Consider the following 20468-nt stretch of genomic DNA (forward strand, 5'->3'; position numbering starts at 1 on the left):
TGTTGAGCCGACATCGCAGCATCGCAGCATCCTAGAAGGACATAGTTTACACATTCATTGTGATCCGATTTTGTGGATGGAAATTGTTCCGGGAAAACCTTGCTCCCAATCTGCTTTCAAAACGGCTCCCACGGCATCCAGTTGACATCTCTGCCGCATTCTCGCTTCAGTTGCGGTGCCAAATCGGGTTAAGGGATGCCATGATGCGGTGGGCGGTGGTCGGTGGGCCAATGGAAGCCGCGAGGAGATGGCAGCAATGCAATCCGCGGCTTAAAAGCGACTGGAATTGCTGCCGGACAAAAATGGCCAAGGCAAATTGCAAAACTTTGTGCGCCAGCTTCGAATGCCATTAAGTGTCGCAGTCGCGGAGCAGCAGCCGTGCAACCACACATGACCGATTCTGAGCTACCGTAAGCCACCCTAAACCACCCTAAACCACCCCACGCCAACCCGACCACCCCAACCACCCCATGCAAGCCGTAAAAAATGTTGTGACGCCAACTTGCTGGCAAAATCAGGAACGCACATAAAGACAAACGCGAGGTTTACTCCACTGCAAGGATTAGACCGATCCGCGAAGGAACTGGCCATTTGACGATTAGAGTGGACCTTTGTTGTTATATCAACAATTATCCTAAGAGCTTAATGTATTCTTTTTATGCTCAGCCCTGCTCCTAATAAACCTAACACACAGTATTGAAATGTATGTTGGATGTCTAGTTGAAGCAATCGAATATGTACCAAAATGGTTTTTCTTTAGTGGAAAGTGTAAAAGAAATTTCCTTCCAGGGGTACTTTACGTCCCTTTTGGTATATTTAAAAACATATTGAATATGCAAAATTCTCAAAAAATATATTTATTGTTTAAGAATTAATATAAAATTGAAATTGCAAACTGGAACACCTGGCGTGTTGTATTCGCTTTAAACATATTTATTAAAATCGACATATTGACGCAATGAATATGCAAACTAAAGCCTGCCCACAAAAAGTAAACTGACCTGGATAACGTGGCGTATGTGTAATATTCCCATGCACCCCAAAAAGTTATAATTTGTTGTTTTTAATCATAATAATTATATATAAAATATAAGCCCAACGAGTGCCTATCACATGTGTTAGGAGAGTCTCTTCTGCCCCACCCAAAAAGTTATAATTTGTTGTTTTAAACATAATTTTCGGGTAATTAAGTTTGAGCTTGGCCATTTTAGTTTTTAGAGTAGGAGAGTGGTCTAACCCATTTTTCGGTTGTAAACGTTGAGGTTGCTCCTTTGCCACCATTTTTCCAGCAACAGTCAATTGCAGAGCGTAACGAGATAGCCGTTTGGACCACAAATGCAGAGCCACCCGCCCACCTCCTTCAGTTTTTCCTTTTCCTTTTTTGTTGTTTTTCTTTTTTTTTTGCTTCAGTCACGGCAACTGTTGACACTATAAAGTAGCAAACGTTGTTGTTGTTCTTGTTGATGATGTCCTTGTTGCAGTCGTAAAAAGTGCTCCACATGTGTGTGTGTGTGAGTCAGTGGACTTGCGTGCCACTGTGTATGTGTGTGTGTGTGTGTATCACATAAATATGCATTTCCCATTTGCCAACGGCAGCAGAGCCATCGAGCCATTTCATGCGAATATTTTTATACATATTCATTGGCTTGGCCATGTCCATGTCAATGTGGGTTAGTGTGCTTTTCTCCTACCCCTCCATTGCTTTTCCTCCCGTTTTCCCCTTGGATTTTCCCCGCATTTTCCAGTTCCTGTTTCGGCTGCTTCCGTCGTCTGGCACCTGCGACATGCAACTCGGGCCAGGAATGGCGTGCCTGCCACATTTGCATTTGCCAGCTGTGCCGGGACTCCACTAACCCATCTTCTCGATACTTCTACCTACCACGTCCCCCCACTTTCCACATAATGTCAATACAAAGTAACAGCAACTGATTTCCACACGCGTCCTTTTCCTTTGATGAACCGAATATGTTGTCAGCTACTTAGTGCTTAAATATTTTCTCGTTGCAAAGGATTGGTTATTTGCAAATATAGCATATCAATATTAAAAAATCAATTGTAGTAAATTGTTCAATTTATTAAGAATTATTATTAATTTACATTATGGAAATACTTTTTTTTTGCAATTTCCAGGAATTTTACTTCCGTTTAAATTCCCAGCAGGGAGGCCACCTCTAACGCCACTAATAAAATCACCCAAAAGTAAAACGAATGTTTGTGCCAAAAAAAAAAAAACAAAAAAAGACAAGGGAAAACAAGCCAAATGGCAAACAGCAAATAAATAGTAAAACAACCAGTCAGACTTAATGGGATAGTAACGGGCTGGTCTGCAGGTCGATGCCAGTTACACGTACGATGCCATGTCCGTGTCCGTATTGTTGTCCGTGTGTCCGTATATTTGTCTGTCCGTATGTCTGCGTATCCATGTCCGTGTCTATGTCCCTGCCATGCGATGCCAGCGCGTGGTTTACACATGTTACCTGCTTACCCGAGGACTTGAATTCGAATTTTAACTCGTACCTGTAACAAATTCAGCCATAACAACCGCCATTAGGCGATTCACGGACTGGAAGTGATGGGCACTATCCGTATATATAAACAGGTACTTGTATTAACTCTGTTTCCAAACGAGTTCCAGACCCTTTGATTTTCAAAGAAAATTTTAAAACAATTGACATTCCTGGCCAGTATTCAAGCTCAGAAATTTCTTTGGTAAATTACTTTTATTTGAAATAAAGCAAGTAATCCACGTACAAATCTATTACTTATGAGTTGAAATTGTACCTCCTATTTGGGTACAGTTTATTTCAGAGTACCTCTACCATTTCTGACAACTGACTACACCAATTTACCAAAAAGTGAGTGGGTGGCTGGCAGTCAATAAAACGATTTTGATTATGAATGACAACATTTGAAATGTTCCAATTACGCTCAAATATTTTGATAAACTTCCACGCCAAAAGCCCAATAGACTGACTTACTGACTGACTGACAATGACAAATTTGTCGTTGGCCATTTTCCGAGGAATTGGTGAAATGGAAAAGTTGTCCTTTGGAAATGTAAGTTCTTTTATGTCAAAATATTCGTACAATCGTGAATGAATTGGTGAAGAGGTGAATCTACTCAGGATAACAGGTGGATATTTGTTTAGTTATGTGTAGGTTTTGGGTGGAAAACTTAATATTAATGGTTTGATTGATATATGCATATATATTCGCTTAAATGTTTTATAGATTACGAATTAACTTGTGTAATTTGGTCTGTTTTTTTTTTTTTAGCGGACAGCTCGTTTCTTTTGGCCAACGCACAAATCGTCGATTTCCCGATCGTCTACTGCAATGAGTCCTTCTGCAAGATCAGCGGCTATAATCGTGCCGAGGTCATGCAGAAGTCGTGCAGGTATGTGTACGTATTGCCGATTTATACTCACTTCAACTACTTTCGCTCTCTTCTCGCTGTTGTTGGTGTTAACTGCGTTTGAATAATCGGTGCTTTAATTGTTAATCCCCAAATGACTATTGATATATGTAACTATATATATTTATTGGTGTCCTTGATGTCGCGGCTTAGCTGGCCGATAGCGCTGGCCAAATGTTGATTTATTACCATACACATATGTGGTTGTCAATTATTTTTATATTTATTGTATGTATACGATGTATGCGCATTTAATCATTTTACTTAGTTTAACCATCAATATATAGTCTGATTGTACTTCTTCAGATTTCATAGCACTTATCTTTGTGTACAACATCATCTATTTAACTAACTTTCTTAGGTTTGACTTTTAATCACGTTAAAGTTGCATGCTCATTTCTTAGGCAAATATTAGCTTTTGAGCAGTGCTGCTCAAACTGTAAGCTGCACAGTGGCTGCCGGTGGAAAATGGTTAAATAGAGGAGAAGCAAAAGCGGGGGCGTGGCAGTCAGACAGGGCGGAGACTCTTCTGGACATTTCCCTTTGGGAGACTTGACAGCTAAGAGGATTTTCCCGAGATTGCAGGAGATTTCTTGCCCCTCTTGTCCCATTAACAACTCGTTCACGCACCTGACCTGCCTCATCCGGAAAAACCCACGCCCACGCCGCCTTCCCCGCCCCATGTTTTCCACAATTTTCCACCGTGTTTATCTGCTTAACGGCTTATCCGCAGCTGCTTACACCCGGCCATTGAATGTGAAGTTCATTTATTGTTCCAGCTTCTTTATCCGCATATATTTTTCTGTTCTCTTTTTCCAATTAATTTGCGCATATTTTTGCTGGCCATTAAAAAACCATTGTCGAACTTAATGCACTTTGCTGCTCAGCGAACTTAATGCAGATGGACAGGAGGCTTTTACTATTTTTTTATCGTTTGTAATTGGGGAAAATGCCACAACGCATCATAAAGGGAATATACATATAATGCAGACGTAAGAATCATAAAAAAAACTATTAATAAAAAAAAGTTTGTTTTTAAGACAAAACGTTCATAGTCATTGTTAGTGAAAAATAAATAGAAAAATGGAATAGTTGCTCCACATATGTTTTAATCAATGCAAAAATTCCATCAGCAAGCTAAACAGGCTAACAGTAATGTTGTTAGTTTTGGCGTATTTTAATGCTTTTTTGGTTTCCCAAACACAAAGATGAAATTTAATAACAAATTACGCTAATATCTCTTAAATACATAATGAATATCCAAATCGGCATACCAAAAATGTTAAGGCAATGTGAATCCCCCTGGTAAAATTGGTTTAATTTTTCCGCGGGAAATTGGTCTACTTTTCCCCCTAACCCGTTTTTCTTTTGTGCCTACCGCTTGCGTTTCCATTTCCCGTTACACTGTTGCAAATTGCCTGCCGGTGGTCCTGGCCAAACAAATTTTCTATGCAATCCTTTGGTGAATTGATGTGATGGGTGGAATGGGAGAGAAAGGGAGTGGAATGTGAAAGAGATGACTATAACAAAAAAGAAAGAGACGGGGAGAAATAGTGTTAACTGCATTTGTTTGCCTGAATTCGGCGAGGACTTTCGCTGGTCGTGAACTCGGTCCCTCAACCAATTTTTTTTCTGCTTTCGCCTAAGCCCGTCTCTTTCTACTCCATCTCCATCTATCTCTTTCGCCCACCAGCCTCATAAATCAACAAGCGGCGGCCCAGAGGCCAGCGTATCCAATGATTCTCCCGAGAATTTTTTGTAATTTGCAGGCCAAAAAAGCGGCCCTAAAAAAGAATAGGAGTACGGTTCGTTCGTCAGCTCACCTGCTGCAGCATCAGCGGTCCCAAAAATTCCCCAGGTGGAAAAAAGTACAAGTTTTTAATGCCAATCTGCCGTTTAGCTAGCGCAACTGCCATCTCCTTCACACACTGGGCCCCTCTTTCTATCCCTCTCTTTCTTTCGCTCAATCCGCCAGTGTTGTTGTTGCTGTGACCCACTTTTGTTGTTGTCCTTCTTTTTGTTTGTTTCTGTTTTCTGGTCGCGTGTGATCCAAAAAACACAAAAAGAAAGCAATGAAACAACTGGAATGACGTCCAAAGGCAACCAGAAAACATTGGCCAGCAAAAAAAGCACAAAAAGAAGGAAAGGAAACAGAAGAAAGTGGATGAAGAAATGCAAAAAAAAATCCAAGGGAAACGTTTGATTTTCACTCGACATTTGCTTCAATGCAATTTCTTTTGGCGCAACGCAAATCGCCTTTCGTTGCTCTAAAGTTTCCTGTACAGTAGAAGCTCGTTGGGAAGATTTTCCATCTAGCTAAGACTTAAAAATGTTTTCTAACTCTTAGAAAGGCCAACAAGGTTGCGTATACGACTAGGTGCTCGAAATTTTTTTAACAATTTCTAGAACTTAAAATAATAACTTCTTCTGTGCGCACTTACTTACATTTGATTTCAATAAAAAATCCTGTCTTAAGAATTTCATCGCACACTTTTTAGCGCCATGAAAAAGGGTTTCGAAATCACTTAAGTGCATTTTCACCTAGTAAAGGCCTTTGTGTACGGCTACCCAGTATATGTTAGATTGAATTAGGGATTTTCGTTGAGTGCTTTTCCTTGGACCCCCTAGAAATTAATAGAATTTCGAGTGCTTGTCGAGGGCTTTTACTGTGCTCCACCCGTGAGCACATAAACACTTTGTGCATCCATATCTATACACGTACATATATCTATATCTATATCTATGGCCATATCCCCGAATCCAGGACCTGTTTTTTGTTTGCTTTGTAACCCAATTTCGTTTTTTGCGCCCTGTGTGTCTGTGTGCGAACACAAAGTACACACACACACACATTAACGAACCCGTGACGTCGCCGTTTCGTAGTTTATTGAACTTTTGTTCGGGGCACGAATAAAGCAAAACAACAGAAATTAACTACTGCTCCTCCATCTCCACTTTCCCCTTCGCGCTTTATGCGCATTTCCTTCGGCTGCGTTCTCGTTTCCCTTCGTTTGCCGCTGACGTCATCAAGCAAGCCTGGCCCGAAAAGTATGCAACACTTTTTGTACGGCACTGCAAATGGTTTCCCTGTCCCGATTTTGAGCTGACTTTTCCAAGTCAATACACATAGGCAACGAAAGTTTGGTGCCCTGTTTACCCCAGAAACTCGATCATTAATTATTTGGTTTTCGTTGGAAAAGCGAACGAAAAATAATACATTCAACTAAATTTATCCAAAGAATATGCATAAGGAAGCCAACCAGTTATGAACTTTTTGTTCGGAAAAGCCGGGAAAAGTTTTCCACGCATAACTTTCGGACATACGGCCGAGAGTATCAAATTTCCGAATATAGTTTTTGATTTCAATACTCCAGGTAAAGGCAACACTGGCAGAAAAGAGTGTGCTTCTAATGAGTAAATTACAAATTCTACGTTAGCATCTCACCAACTTTTAGGTTTCAGTAATTTAATATATTTTAGAATAAAAACCAACTGCATTTAATCTTTTTTAGCTCACGGAATTTCTTTAGGTATTGCAACTACTCCTTGACCTAATATAATATATAAATTATTGACCTGAGTCCCAAGGAAATGTGAGACCCCATCGATTGAGCAGCGGTGCATTAAATTGATATTTGTTTAATACTTTTTGCTGTGTGCAGTGAAGCTTCTTCGTATTTTTACCCGATGGGCCCCAGGTGCATCAATCTTGTTTTGTTCGGCATGTTTTCCTCCAATTGGAACGCTTTCTGTTTTCCCATTTTCCGCTGCATGTGCTTGCCCTGTTGTCCATGTGTGTGTGCATATGTGTGTTTCTTTTTCATATAGGTTTGCGTGTGTGTTGTTGTGTGTGTGTGTGTGCATTTGTGGCATGCAACCAATGTAAAGCTAACCAAGAATAATACCTCGTCTGCTCTCTACATCTCTTTCTATTTCTCCTGGCATCTCCATCCCGGCAACCTGACAACCTGGCATTCTGGCATCGTTGCATCCACATGCACATCCTTGGAAAAAAAAACCCTACAGATGCGGCTTCATGTATGGCGAGCTGACAGACAAGGAGACGGTGGGACGGCTGGAGTACACGCTGGAGAACCAGCAGCAGGATCAGTTCGAGATTTTGCTGTACAAGAAGAACAGTGAGTATGCTTTAGGAAGTGCACTGGCCTTTGACCCCCTTCCCAAGATCGATTGTTGTGTGCTAAATTGCCTGCGCCTAATGGCCGAAAGTTGAAGCTAATGCTATACCCACATCAAAGTCTCCCTGCTATGCAAAAGGTCCTTTGTCCTTTTTTTTACGACGACACACTTATGGTAGAAAAATCAGCTATTGTTTAGGAATAATTATTTAAGCAGAAATTGCAGTCTTTAAATTGATTTACGTAATAAACATTTGGAGGAGTTCAAGTAATTTTATAATACATTCTCTTTTTTTTTAAATATAACACCATAAAAAAGCTATCTTCCAACATGTAACTAAGTCATAATGTTCTTTCTACAAATTTCGAATCCAAATTAATTTTTTAACCGGCACTGTAGGCTATTTGGCTTTATGCTCGACTTGTGCCCATTGTAAATTGTTCATTTCGTAAATTTCTGACTCCGAACCTTTCATAATTCATTCCCAAACAGCCCCCCAAGCCCTTCGAACCCCCTTTGAATTCTATTTGCGAATGTGCACAACCCTCTACCTCTACCACCTGCCACCACCCCGTAATGCCAACAAATTGGGGCTGCGATGGCAGCCCGCCGGCACTTTTGAGTGGGGCCCATCAATCAAGCTGCCAGACCGCCCAGACACCTGTAGTATTTGCCCATATCCGTCCAATCCCAGATCCCCAAACTCAATCCCCAATCCCAATCCCAGCCAAATCAAGTGGAATCGAGTCGTGCCACGGCCACTCATAGAAGCCCCCCAGCGAGTATCGCCAGATATTTTTGGGTGTCCAGCTCATGAATTAACGCCTTAGAGTATCAATTTTCAGATTTGCAGTGTGGCTGCGCTCTCTCGCAGTTTGGCAAGGCACAAACCCAAGGTATTGAAAAGTGGTTGCTATTGAGGGGGTTTCGTGGGGGGGGGTGTGGAAGGGCGTCATTTTCCGCGCTAACAGTGGAATTTTCCGAGTGGCCATACTACTGCTGCCATGGTTTCCATCTCGATTCGTGTCTTGGCAGTCTGCCCGCAGCAATATTTCCACATCCTGTTGCCTATGCGGTCAGAAATAAAGGGGAAATATGGGGTAGGGGGTATAAATTGGCATAAATCAATTGCAAAATATGGGAAAGTGCAACATCTGGCGCACTTCGATTGGCGAAACCGAACTGAGATAGCAAAATATTTGCTTCGATTCGGATTTGGGCCAAGGAGAGCCAGACTACCGAGGAACAACAATAGCTGAATATCCCACTGACAGGTGTCCCCTGCCAATTGGATATAGACAGAGCAAATTAATCCAGTCAGTTGCCATCAATCCCGGCATCGGAATCGTATACTTATACATTTAGAAATGGGAACAGAGACTGAAACAGTGTGACCGCACATAAACATTCGCCGGAAACGGAAGTAGCAAATTGTGCTTGCAATTGGTGAATAATTATGCCATCAAATACAAACGCACACAATCGGAACGGAAGAGAGAGATGTCCTTTAATGGCAATTACGAGAATTGCGGTCGTTAGCAGTACGTGTAAAAAATAAATAAGTACTTGGCAATTAAAACTAACGTACTGGCTGCAGATACCTTTAATAACTAATAATTCTATGCAAAAACACATACATAGTCCTCTGATGAAGAAGTTTCTTTGTAAATTTTATATAATATAGAAATAAATACTACAATTATACTTCTATTATAAAATATATCGTCTTTAAACACGGACTGCTTTTAAGTAAATGAATGTGTGACTTTAATGCGTTCATGTACATTGGCAAGCCCCTCGATTGCTTCGACAATCGGTCGGCGCATTGGATTATTCATGCGCAGAGACAAAGGACAAACAGTTTCAGCTGTTGCACACATATGGAGCGCACTGTACGATGGCGATTTACATGCTGACCATTGTGTCTGAATGCTGCATTGAGCATTCCGAATCCAACATCCATTAACCAGCGTTCCATATCAATAATTGCAATCCAATGAAATGTCCGTCTGCCTGTCTGTGTCCCCGCTGTTTCCGTCTCTGTCTCCTGTCATGACCCCAATGCGAATGGAATTACCAATATGTCTGTATGGGTATACGCATCTCTGGTGTTCGTATCCCCTTTAGCAACGTCATTGTGCCGCACTTACCTATAATTGTTATTAATTCCGATTCGCGTACCCGCAGAAACCCCACTATGGCTGCTGCTACAGGTCGCACCCATACGCAACGAACGCGACCTGGTGGTGCTCTTCCTGCTGACCTTCCGGGACATCACGGCCCTCAAGCAGCCCATCGACAGCGAGGACACCAAGGGAGGTAAGTGACCGCTCCGCAGTTCCTTCTAGAAATCACCTATGGACCACGGTTGCCTGATGAAAATGGAAAAGCTCATAGTGTAAATATTTACATTATGAAGTTTTCTTTAACATAAAAAAAGAGTTGTTTTTAGTAAAGAAATAAATAGGAAAACAAAGAGCTCTTAGTGGTTTTTAATCAGTTTTGGCAGCCGTGCTTCATGCCCATTTTTTGCACCTCTACACGAATGTAGCCGTCTCTTTTCGCCTTACTACTCAACTTATCTGCTCTCTCTTTCCATGTCTACACACACCATCACACACGCACACAAACAATCACAACACCCACCTGTAAATACGCTTGAACAAATTGAAAACCAACAAAACGAAACCCCGAACCAAATCGAAAAACAAACCCAATTCGCTGTGCCAACACTCTCTATATTGTTTATGTACATATATATGTATATGTATATGTATAAACACCATCTCTGACTACTTTGTATTTGTTATACTTCTGTACTGGATGTTTACTAATTCGATGCACTGTTTATTTATCGGTGTTTGTGTGCGTGTACCCACCTCGTAGCGGTTAATCTATTTTTGCCAGTTTTAGGTCTCTCGAAGTTCGCCAAATTGGCAAGATCGGTGACCCGGAGTCGCCAGTTCAGCGCCCATCTGCCCACGCTGAAGGATCCCACGAAGCAGTCCAATCTGGCGCATGTGAGTCCTGATTCTGCGCCATCTTTTTACCGATAATATTACCCCTTTTTGTGCATACACAGATGATGTCCTTAAGCGCGGATATTATGCCACAGTACCGACAGGAAGCCCCCAAAACGCCGCCACACATACTCCTGCATTATTGTGCATTTAAAGCAATTTGGGACTGGGTGATATTGTGTTTAACATTTTATACAGCCATCATGGTGAGTGAGATACCTTCGTTGAAAAATAAAATTCTAAGTTTAAATATATCAAACATTTTATGGCGAGCTAATGCAACATCTCTTCTATGATAAATGATCATTGTTATTTGATTTATTTAGTATTCAATCGTCTAATATTTTCCAATTCTTATTTATCTTCTTACTCCATATTGAAGTACAATTTCATTGTATTATTATCATATTTTTCCCACCAGCAAACATGCTGTCTAACCAGCGATTGTGAAATGTTTTATGATTGGTTATGGTCTGGTTTTTGGACGCAGGTGTTGGCAAAGGAAAGGGTTTTTCCAGCAATGAGATTATCGGGGGGAGGCATCCCCCATCCCCATTCAGATACAGATTGCCACAAAGCCGCATGCGATGCCTTTTCATAAGCTGATGTCGTCTGTCTGCTCGAATTGTGTCTATTTCCGTCAACAAGATGTTAACATTTTCGCTTAAATTGCGCTCAACATAAGTTTTCATCCGCACACGTGTGGATTGGGATTGGGATTCGTATTCGGTTCGGGGTGCCCTTAACACCCTCCCCTGTCCCACCAAAAACCACTATAGTATATATATCAACGAAAAAGAAAGTTGCTATTCCCTGTTAGCTTCTTGTTTCGGCTTTCATGTTGCACACTTTTCGTTTACTTATTGTTTAATGACATTTTGCGGAATTAGTTGTTGTCCCAGGGTGTTTCTATATATTTGCTTTACCAGCTTGTTGTTGTTCGTGATTGTGGTTGTCGCAACTTTGAGATAAATGTATGTATAGCCAACGACAAATTAAAACTTTGTCTGCAACTACGCCAATACAAATTGCACACAAAAAAGCTGCAAAGTTCAGTGATATTTTAACCAGGTGGCCAAGGGATTTGGGAACATATAAACGACTTAAAGTTTCTGTGAAAGAAAATCTATTTTAAATCACTGAAAACAAAAACAAAGGCTGCAAATGGTAATTACTTACACTACATAGCTTTCAGCGACAAGAGCCATTCAAGGCTTAAAGTTTAAGCATAGCATTGCAATTTTACATATAGTATTAAATATAGGTATACAATCTTTTGTAACAGTTCTGCTTCCCCGCCTTCGCATCACCTTCAATTAGCCAGTTCACAGGTGTATGTGTGTATGTGTGTGTACAGTATGCGACCGCTATGGCCTACAATTAGGAAAATACCCTCAAATCGGATCAGAAGTGGCTCGTCGCTTGAGCTCAGCCTCAAGTGAAGAGTTCAGATAACGACCCTCTGTCAGACATTAATGTTTTGGTTCCCGCCCAGACAAAGCCGGCGAGGAGAACGAGTTGCTGGGCCAGGGATGGCAGCCGACAAGTGCACACATTTACATGACCAAGTGGCTGCTCAGACGACGAGTCCTTCCACCTCATCATCCACATTCACATTCACGTTCACGTTCACATCCCCATACCCATTTCTGCCGCTATTGCGGCCTCAAAGAGGGCGGCTTATGTTTCATGCGCTTAAATTAATATGCTCGGTCGGCGGAGGATGAGACAGTTCTTGACAGGACATAAGCAGCGGCATTCGTGGCTTGTAATCCAACCTCCGACCAGGACAAGACGAGCCACGTTAAGAGGCTTCTAACTGCCACTTGGGGCAACAGTTAAAACAACAGAAAATAGACGGGTTGGTGTTGGGGCGCAGCAATACCAACTGTTGCTCAGGTGATGGAAACAGGAATAAGCCAACTCGTTACTCACAGACTGACAGATCACTCTTAAATTATTAAGTATGCAAGAACACAATAACAAATAGCTTTATTTGTTTATTTGGAGTCATTAGAAATAAAACAATGAAATATGTAAAATTCTATAATACGGATTATGGGACGTATGAGTAATGTGATGAGTAGATAGCTCGTCACTAATACGCCCTGTTGACTAAGCTTCTTTTCATAAATTTTTAATAATGTTATCAAATTGAATTTTATTAAATAATGTTTTCAATGCCATCAACTGTTATACTTTTTTCCAGGTGCCATACAATGTAGCGTTTAAAAATAAAACCTCAGAGGATGTTTCCCTGCTCGTGGTCGATTCGATAGTCGATGTTATATTCTTTATAGATATTGGTGAGTAACCCACATACATATGTATGCCATACTTTACTAATATCTTTGAATAGTTTTAAACTTCCATACAACGTTCGTGGGTCCCGGAGGCGAGGTTGTTAGTGACCCAAAGGTGATCCGAATGAACTACCTAAAGTCGTGGTTCATCATCGACCTACTGAGCTGCCTGCCATACGACGTGTTCAACGCGTTCGATCGGGATGAGGACGGTATCGGTTCCCTGTTCAGTGCCCTCAAGGTCGTCCGCCTTCTGCGTCTGGGGAGGGTGGTGCGTAAACTGGACCGCTACCTGGAGTACGGGGCGGCCATGTTGATCCTGCTGCTCTGCTTCTACATGCTGGTGGCCCATTGGCTAGCCTGCATATGGTATTCGATTGGTCGCAGCGATGCGGATAATGGGGTTAGTATGAAATTACCCAACATTCCCTCGATCTAAATCATTTGTGAACCATTCCGTTTCAGATCCAGTACAGCTGGCTGTGGAAGCTGGCGAATGTCACCCAGTCACCGTACTCGTATATATGGAGTAATGACACCGGGCCAGAATTGGTTAATGGGCCGTCACGGAAAAGCATGTACGTGACGGCCCTATATTTCACCATGACCTGCATGACCTCGGTAAGTTTGTGTGTGACTGTGGATTATCCTTTGTAATCATTGCTCCCAACTAAATAATCCCTTAATTGTTCTCTATTCTCTGTTCTATATCCTCATTTGATTGTTCTCTTTTTTGTACAGGTGGGCTTTGGCAATGTCGCCGCGGAGACAGACAACGAGAAGGTGTTCACCATCTGCATGATGATCATTGCAGGTGCTGTGTCCTTAACACGTTCCGTTGCCGCGTCCAAGTTTCTTGATATTCCCGCACACGCGTCACGCTTTTGAATTCCGGTTCCGATCTCTCGATCTCGATTCCGATTTCATTTGAAAGCTAGGCCATCCGCTTGCGCCGCTAGAACTAATAAATCGCTCCAGTTATTTGGTGTAGAGCCTCATTACGATTCGTAGCCCATGTCCATTTGTCCATGTCCCAGTAGAGCAACTCACTCGCATTCTCACAATGCCAATCATTGATTGATCGCAGCCAGAATCAAGTGTCAAATCTTTTTCTCCACCCTTCTTCTGCTCCGTCGTCATCTAGTTGCACAATTTGTGGCCATGTGTGAGTTGCATTGTGTATTCCTCTCTACTCGTTGTCCGTAACTCGTTACTTGTTATACGTAAATCGGCAATCGTAACGCATGATCCGTAATAGTAACTCGTTGGACGAAACTCGTTACTCATCATTAGTAACTAACTCGTTGATAATAACTTCTTTTTTCGTAACCTGTTACTCGGTAGTCTTAATCTGTAACTCGTTATTTGCAACGCGTACCTTTTCTGCTGTAATGTACATGTCAAACAAAACAAGCAAAAAAAAAAAAATGATGTCGAACACTGCGCATGACTAGCACTTCAACAAATGCGAAAGAAAACTGCCATGGTAGTGCTGATCCTGCGCAGTATTTCGCACATTTCAGTGACCTTCCCACTCCCACATCCCCCCTTTCTTACAACTCACCTATTTGTCTGTGTCTTACTGTGTGCTCGTCCAATCTGTGGCATTTATTACTGTTCTAGCCGCGCACCTGTGCGTCTCTTTTTCCACAGCGCGTAGAATCAGCGAATACTGATAACACACACCCTATGACTGTCTAATTCACACATATCACACGCACACTTCACGTACATGCTGGGAAAAAATACCACTTAACGTTCTAAGTTTTTTAACTTGTTGATCTCTACTGCCAAAGACTTTAAATATCCTTTATTGTACAATTCATTTGATTTCATTGGTTGAGATTTACAAATAAAAATCTTAGTCTGTGGCTACTTTTTCTCTGCGCACTCTCACACATCTCAAGTGTTATCTAGCTGATCGTGTAAAGTTTGCTTTGAATGGAACCCCCAAAACTACGAGCTCTTCAACTTTGTGTGCACCGCCGTCGCTTAATCTGAATGTCTCATCACGTTTCTCTCTTTCTCTCCATTTAAAAACCCTCAACGATATAGCTCTGCTGTATGCCACGATCTTTGGTCACGTTACCACCATCATCCAGCAGATGACGTCGGCTACGGCCAAGTACCACGACATGCTGAACAATGTGCGCGAGTTCATGAAGCTGCACGAGGTGCCGAAGGCTCTCAGCGAACGAGTGATGGACTATGTCGTCTCCACCTGGGCCATGACCAAGGGTCTGGATACCGAGAAGGTAAGTTCTTGATACGACACTCCTATTCAAACGGATCTTCCAGGAAGCGAAATTACCTTGAGCCTTTTTTCGTTGCCAAATCAGCTTATAGCTTCCAGAATCATTCATTTTGGCATTATGTCAGATGGAATAAGGATACATTTACTCATTTTGTGTCTCATTTACAAACGCTTTTATGTATAACGTCAATGCGCTGGAACTGGGTTCCAATTGTACATAGCTGGCTTCTCCACAGAGCTTAGCATACTTCAGCCTTTCACTATCTCTAATGCACTTGGCATACGCACACATACATGACATACATTAAAGAATTGGCCCTCTCCACTCGTTACTAGCCACTCGCCAATTGCCACTATATTTTCCACAGCTGATTCTTCTGAAAATTTTTGTTGACACTTTTGTTTAAATCATATCTTCTGTGCGTCTTTCATTTGTATATTTTATTTATGTAACGATCACTCCATAAGTAAATTAAGTCAGATTATTATTTGGGTACTATACCAATAAGTTCCTATTATTTGGAAATTAATTTATTTATTGGTCAATCGCTTAACACAGACAATTTCACCATACACGAATTACTCGTACGTTAAACTACAGACACCACAATTCTCGCTAATTGTTATTCGCTACCTCACCATGACACCTGTACTATCTCTCTCTCTCTCGAAAACTCTTCGACAAAAACCTTTGGTCGCTGCTCTCGCGCTTTCTTTTTCTATTATTTTCAAGTTGCTACTCGCATTTCTTTAGGCCTAAGATCAAGTCCCATAGAAGCAAATAGCCCAATAGTCAAAGACTACCCACAGAGCAAGGTCCTGGTGATGGGTCCGAGGTAAGCTGTGGGTGGCCGAAAAACTGAAAACTTATAAGTGAAAAAGTGCGGAATCACCTTAATAGCTCTATACATCTAACGAAACCATCTTTAACAGAACTCAGCTAATCGATCTATCTTTTCATTCTCTCCATGTGTCTGCCCGCGAGCGAGATCCGTGCCAAAACGAAAAGCGTCCGTCAAATTCATGCCTTTAGATGAACCTGAACCAAACGGCGCAGCGCCCCCTAGAAAGCTATAAACCTATTACCCTGATCACAGAAATAACACAACTCAGGGGTCGTTTGCGCCTGAAAATTTGATAATATATAAAACCGAGTTTGGTTCACAGAGAGAAACATAGTTTACAACCGGTCTAAGCCGTATAAACTGACCTTTATAACTATCTCGTTGACTGTAGTTTGTGCCGCAATTAAGATACCACAAAATCCCCGTCCTTAAAACCCAAAATAAAATTGTGCTGTTACTTCCCTAAAAATTGGAAATAGCAATCAATAACACTCATAAAACCACACACACACACAAACAGTCACAGACGCAAACACTAAAAAATAAACAGGAAACACTCACACTGACACACTCGATCAATGTTGTATGTGTATTAGTGTATGTGTGCGTGTGTGTGCGTGTCCCGTTAGCCACTAGAGCTGAAGAATTCCGCCCAGAGGGTCAACTAATCTGGGTGGAAAACCTCCGTGGTGGTCCGCAATTTTTAAGTGTCCATACAGAAAAAGGTTTTTTAAATGAACCCGATAATCCAATTACCACAATCTCGATTGCAATCGCTTCGATTCGATTACTCTCGAATCGAAGCCTATCGAACCGCCACTCGCAACTCGTTCACAATTCGCAGGTACTAAACTATTGTCCGAAAGATATGAAGGCTGACATATGTGTTCATCTAAATCGCAAAGTATTTAACGAGCATCCGGCATTTCGTCTGGCCTCGGATGGTTGTCTCCGGGCACTGGCGATGCACTTCATGATGTCGCACTCGGCACCGGGGGATCTGCTCTATCACACCGGCGAGAGCATCGATAGCCTATGCTTCATCGTCACCGGCAGCCTAGAGGTGATACAGGACGACGAGGTTGTGGCAATATTGGGTGAGTTACGCGGTCTAGGCAATCGATTCGATTTCCCCTACTTCCCCACAGAAAAAACCGCAAAACTATCTACGCCGATTGTTTCGATTATTTCGATAACGGAAGTCAGTGCAATAGGAGGTATCAGGTAAAATGACTTATCACATATAACTTTAAATTATGTTTTAAAGGTAAAGATTTAAAGAAATGTGTTTCCAGGAAGCACAAAAGCGTGATGTATCTGTTATATGTTTTAAGAAAGTGACAAGAGACAATCGATATCGGCAATAGATCTGCGGCCCTTTATCGAACTATACTCCACACTGAGAACACTTTCTTTGCAGGCAAGGGCGACGTCTTCGGCGATCAATTCTGGAAGGACTCGGCCGTTGGCCAGAGTGCGGCCAATGTGCGTGCTCTGACCTATTGTGATTTGCATGCCATCAAACGTGATAAATTGCTCGAAGTCCTCGATTTTTATTCGGCATTTGCGAATAGCTTTGCACGCAATCTGGTGCTCACCTACAATCTCAGACATCGACTGATTTTTCGCAAGGTGGCCGATGTGAAGCGCGAAAAAGAATTGGCCGAACGGCGTAAGAACGAGCCGCAATTGCCCCAGAATCAGGACCATCTCGTCCGGAAGATCTTCTCCAAATTCCGTCGCACTCCGCAGGTCCAAGCGGGCAGTAAGGAGCTCGTCGGCGGTTCCGGCCAAAGTGATGTCGAGAAGGGTGACGGCGAGGTGGAGCGAACTAAGGTGAGTCCTTGGGATTGAAGTGTTCCTTGCTCTTTCTCTCTCTGTCTCAATCTCTCTCTGTTGCTGTGCATTCTGCTTTCTGTGTTATATGTTCCATTTTCTGTGTTTCGTTGTTGTTATTTAATGTTCCATTTTCATGTTTCGTTGTTGTATTCATTGGGTAGTTCAATATGCGGTATACTCATGACCTCTCGGCTTGTGCGATATAAAGGGGTATTTTAAGTTCTGCTCTACGAACGATCTTAGCTTCTAACAACCGGCTAAGATCAGTGTGGTACTGCAAATTTTGTTAATATATTGATATTTTAAATTCCATAAAACCTTATTGTTTTAGTATGTTCAATGTACTTTTCATAGATAAATACAAATTTTTAACATTGATAATGGCAGAAATTTACCACTATATCGCACAACCGCAGGAGTATAATCTTATGTTGCTGTTAAAATTCTTTGTTCCTTTCGGTTCGCTCAAATTCACCACGGTGCGAACCCGTTCCGTTGCCATTCGTTTCCGCCGTATTCTTCACAGTTAACCGAACTAACATTTCTTTCGAAGCCTCAGCCTCACAATTCACCAATCACAGCTCCAGCCAGAGTCCAAGCCCCCAGGCGAACTGAAACACCCGGGCACTGAAACACGATCGGTGGGGCAACTGTTTGCCGTTTACCGTTAACTGTTAACTGTTTACAGTAGTTAATAACCGTTATATTGCTTAACTAATGTTGTTTACTATTGAAGCGATAAACTGTTTACAAAGTGACTTATGCTCGTTGTATGTCTTTCTTTGTCTCTGTCTTTCTTTAACATGCTTACGCATAATGCATATAACTGTTCACAATTCACCACGAAACCACCAAATCTACCACCCATGTTCACCACCCACGAAAACAACACGTACACAAATGTATTTTTCGCTTTGTACATATTACGGTTTATGTTGTGAATTTGGCTAAATTACAATTGATATGAAATTAAACAAAATTACTAACGGAAAATTCTGTATTATTACCCTCACACCCGAATCAAAATTTTCCCATATCCTGCAACCCATGCGCTTCTGAAAACGCCACCCAAATCCCCCCCACACTATCTCTTTCTTTTCTCTTTCTCCCCCAAAAATTTGTTGATCGCCAAACGCCTGATATGATATGATACGATAATGCTTGCTCGGTAAAATGCTCGATAATGCCCCCCTTGCCAAAATTAATCGAATAAATCGACAACCAAAAATGCAACAACATATACAAGAAGCTACCAGCCAAACTGACACTGACCGAGGACGCTCGCATCCTCAGCACCGCCGCGGCGCCCTCGCCATCGCCATCCCCATCGCCCTCATCGGGTCCACCATCTGCGCGCAGTACACGGGCCAGCAAGTGGGGACGCCTCCTGGGCAGTTCAAGCGTCGATTCAGCTAGCGACACCAGCGCCAAGGTAGCCGTCTCGAGAAGTTTGAGCGCCCGCGAAAGCCTCCGAGAGAGCACCGCCCAAGCGCGGCAGAGTAGTACTTCGAGTAGCAATGGTGGACAAGGCAACAAAGTAATTATGCGCTTTATCAATCGGATCTGGGATCTGAGTAGCCGCTATACGGTATCCAGAGTCCGCGATCTGGCATTCAGCAAGAAACGAAACATACACTCAGAGACACAGGGTCACACAATAAAGCATTCGAATTATATAATGATTCACCGAATCAAAGCAACTAAATTTGTAATTTGATATAATAGCTTGATTCCAGTGACACTATGGTAAAAATTTGACTAAAATTCTGTAAATCCTTAAACCATAGGAAATGGTATCTAAACGTATACGTAATTTTTTGTTATGTATGCTGTTGTATGATGATGATCCTGAACTGTAAATCGTTGAAATCAAGCTAACTTTTACATACTACGTTTAAAAGCCTGTCTTCAATCTTAGAAGCACCAAATAAAAACTAAATCTAAATGAAATATCATTGGATGAGTTCTGTAATCCAGTAATTAATGATATCCAATTAAAAACGGGCATTTAAACGTAGTAACATTCACATAACAAGTATACCAAAACAGACATGTCGAGGAATAATGCTAAAATGCATGTTTGTTGGGGCTTTTCGAATTTAATGATAACTCTGTCTCTCCTTTTTTTTTTTGCATTTCGTTTGCTCTTCTCACTTCCGGTTACGTAATCGATATCGATGCGGTTACTCAATCATTTTACGTTCATTTTCTCAATTATCATTTTGTATTTCTCCATTTTGAAAATTGTGCAATCGAATTGAATAGCATTTACAATTAAGCAAAGTAAGTGTACGAACAATTAGTTTCTTAAACCGCTATTTTAGTTGGCTGTAATGTACCACTCTGGCACACAAAACACTGTTATCGGTTCGACAATCGATAGGCAAATGGGCGGGCAAATGACAATCGTAATAATCGTTATAATTGTAATAATGTTCATCAGTTCATAGATTATTATGCACTGTGTGTATTTATTGTATTAAAGCGCTTTAAAGTCCATTCCATTATAGATATAATAATACGATTGAACCGTAATAATGCCCGCCCATTGCCAAAACTTATGTCCCTGCACCACGCCCACCGCCCTTCAAGAAATACACCCAGCAAACTGCCTTTAGATTGTTTATACTGCAATGATCCCGAACCAAATTG

The 20468-nt window shown here is 41.7% G+C and overlaps 1 protein-coding gene across 4 annotated transcripts in view; it reads left to right on the plus strand.

The window, feature by feature from the left end:
• The window catches only part of LOC6619580 (potassium voltage-gated channel protein eag), a 38335-nt gene that overhangs the window by 11519 nt on the left and 6348 nt on the right, over window positions 1-20468 (plus strand). Inside the window, exons 2-15 of one of the 4 annotated variants that reach the window (XM_032725052.1) lie at window positions 3277-3403; window positions 7442-7554; window positions 9743-9874; window positions 10469-10575; window positions 10638-10781; window positions 12785-12881; window positions 12935-13281; window positions 13344-13499; window positions 13620-13692; window positions 14934-15133; window positions 16822-17074; window positions 17398-17813; window positions 19063-19353; window positions 20082-20099. In XM_032725052.1, the coding sequence (XP_032580943.1) occupies window positions 3277-3403; window positions 7442-7554; window positions 9743-9874; window positions 10469-10575; window positions 10638-10781; window positions 12785-12881; window positions 12935-13281; window positions 13344-13499; window positions 13620-13692; window positions 14934-15133; window positions 16822-17074; window positions 17398-17813; window positions 19063-19353; window positions 20082-20099 (2474 nt within the window). Of the gene's footprint in view, window positions 1-3276; window positions 3404-7441; window positions 7555-9742; window positions 9875-10462; window positions 10576-10637; window positions 10782-12784; window positions 12882-12934; window positions 13282-13343; window positions 13500-13619; window positions 13693-14933; window positions 15146-16821; window positions 17075-17397; window positions 17814-19062; window positions 19354-20081; window positions 20100-20468 lie in introns of those variants that run through there. The other 3 variants (XM_032725053.1, XM_032725054.1, XM_032725055.1) reach the window with 3 other exon arrangements.

Source organism: Drosophila sechellia, chromosome X, assembly GCF_004382195.2.
Source record: "Drosophila sechellia strain sech25 chromosome X, ASM438219v1, whole genome shotgun sequence".
NCBI lineage: Eukaryota > Metazoa > Arthropoda > Insecta > Diptera > Drosophilidae > Drosophila > Drosophila sechellia.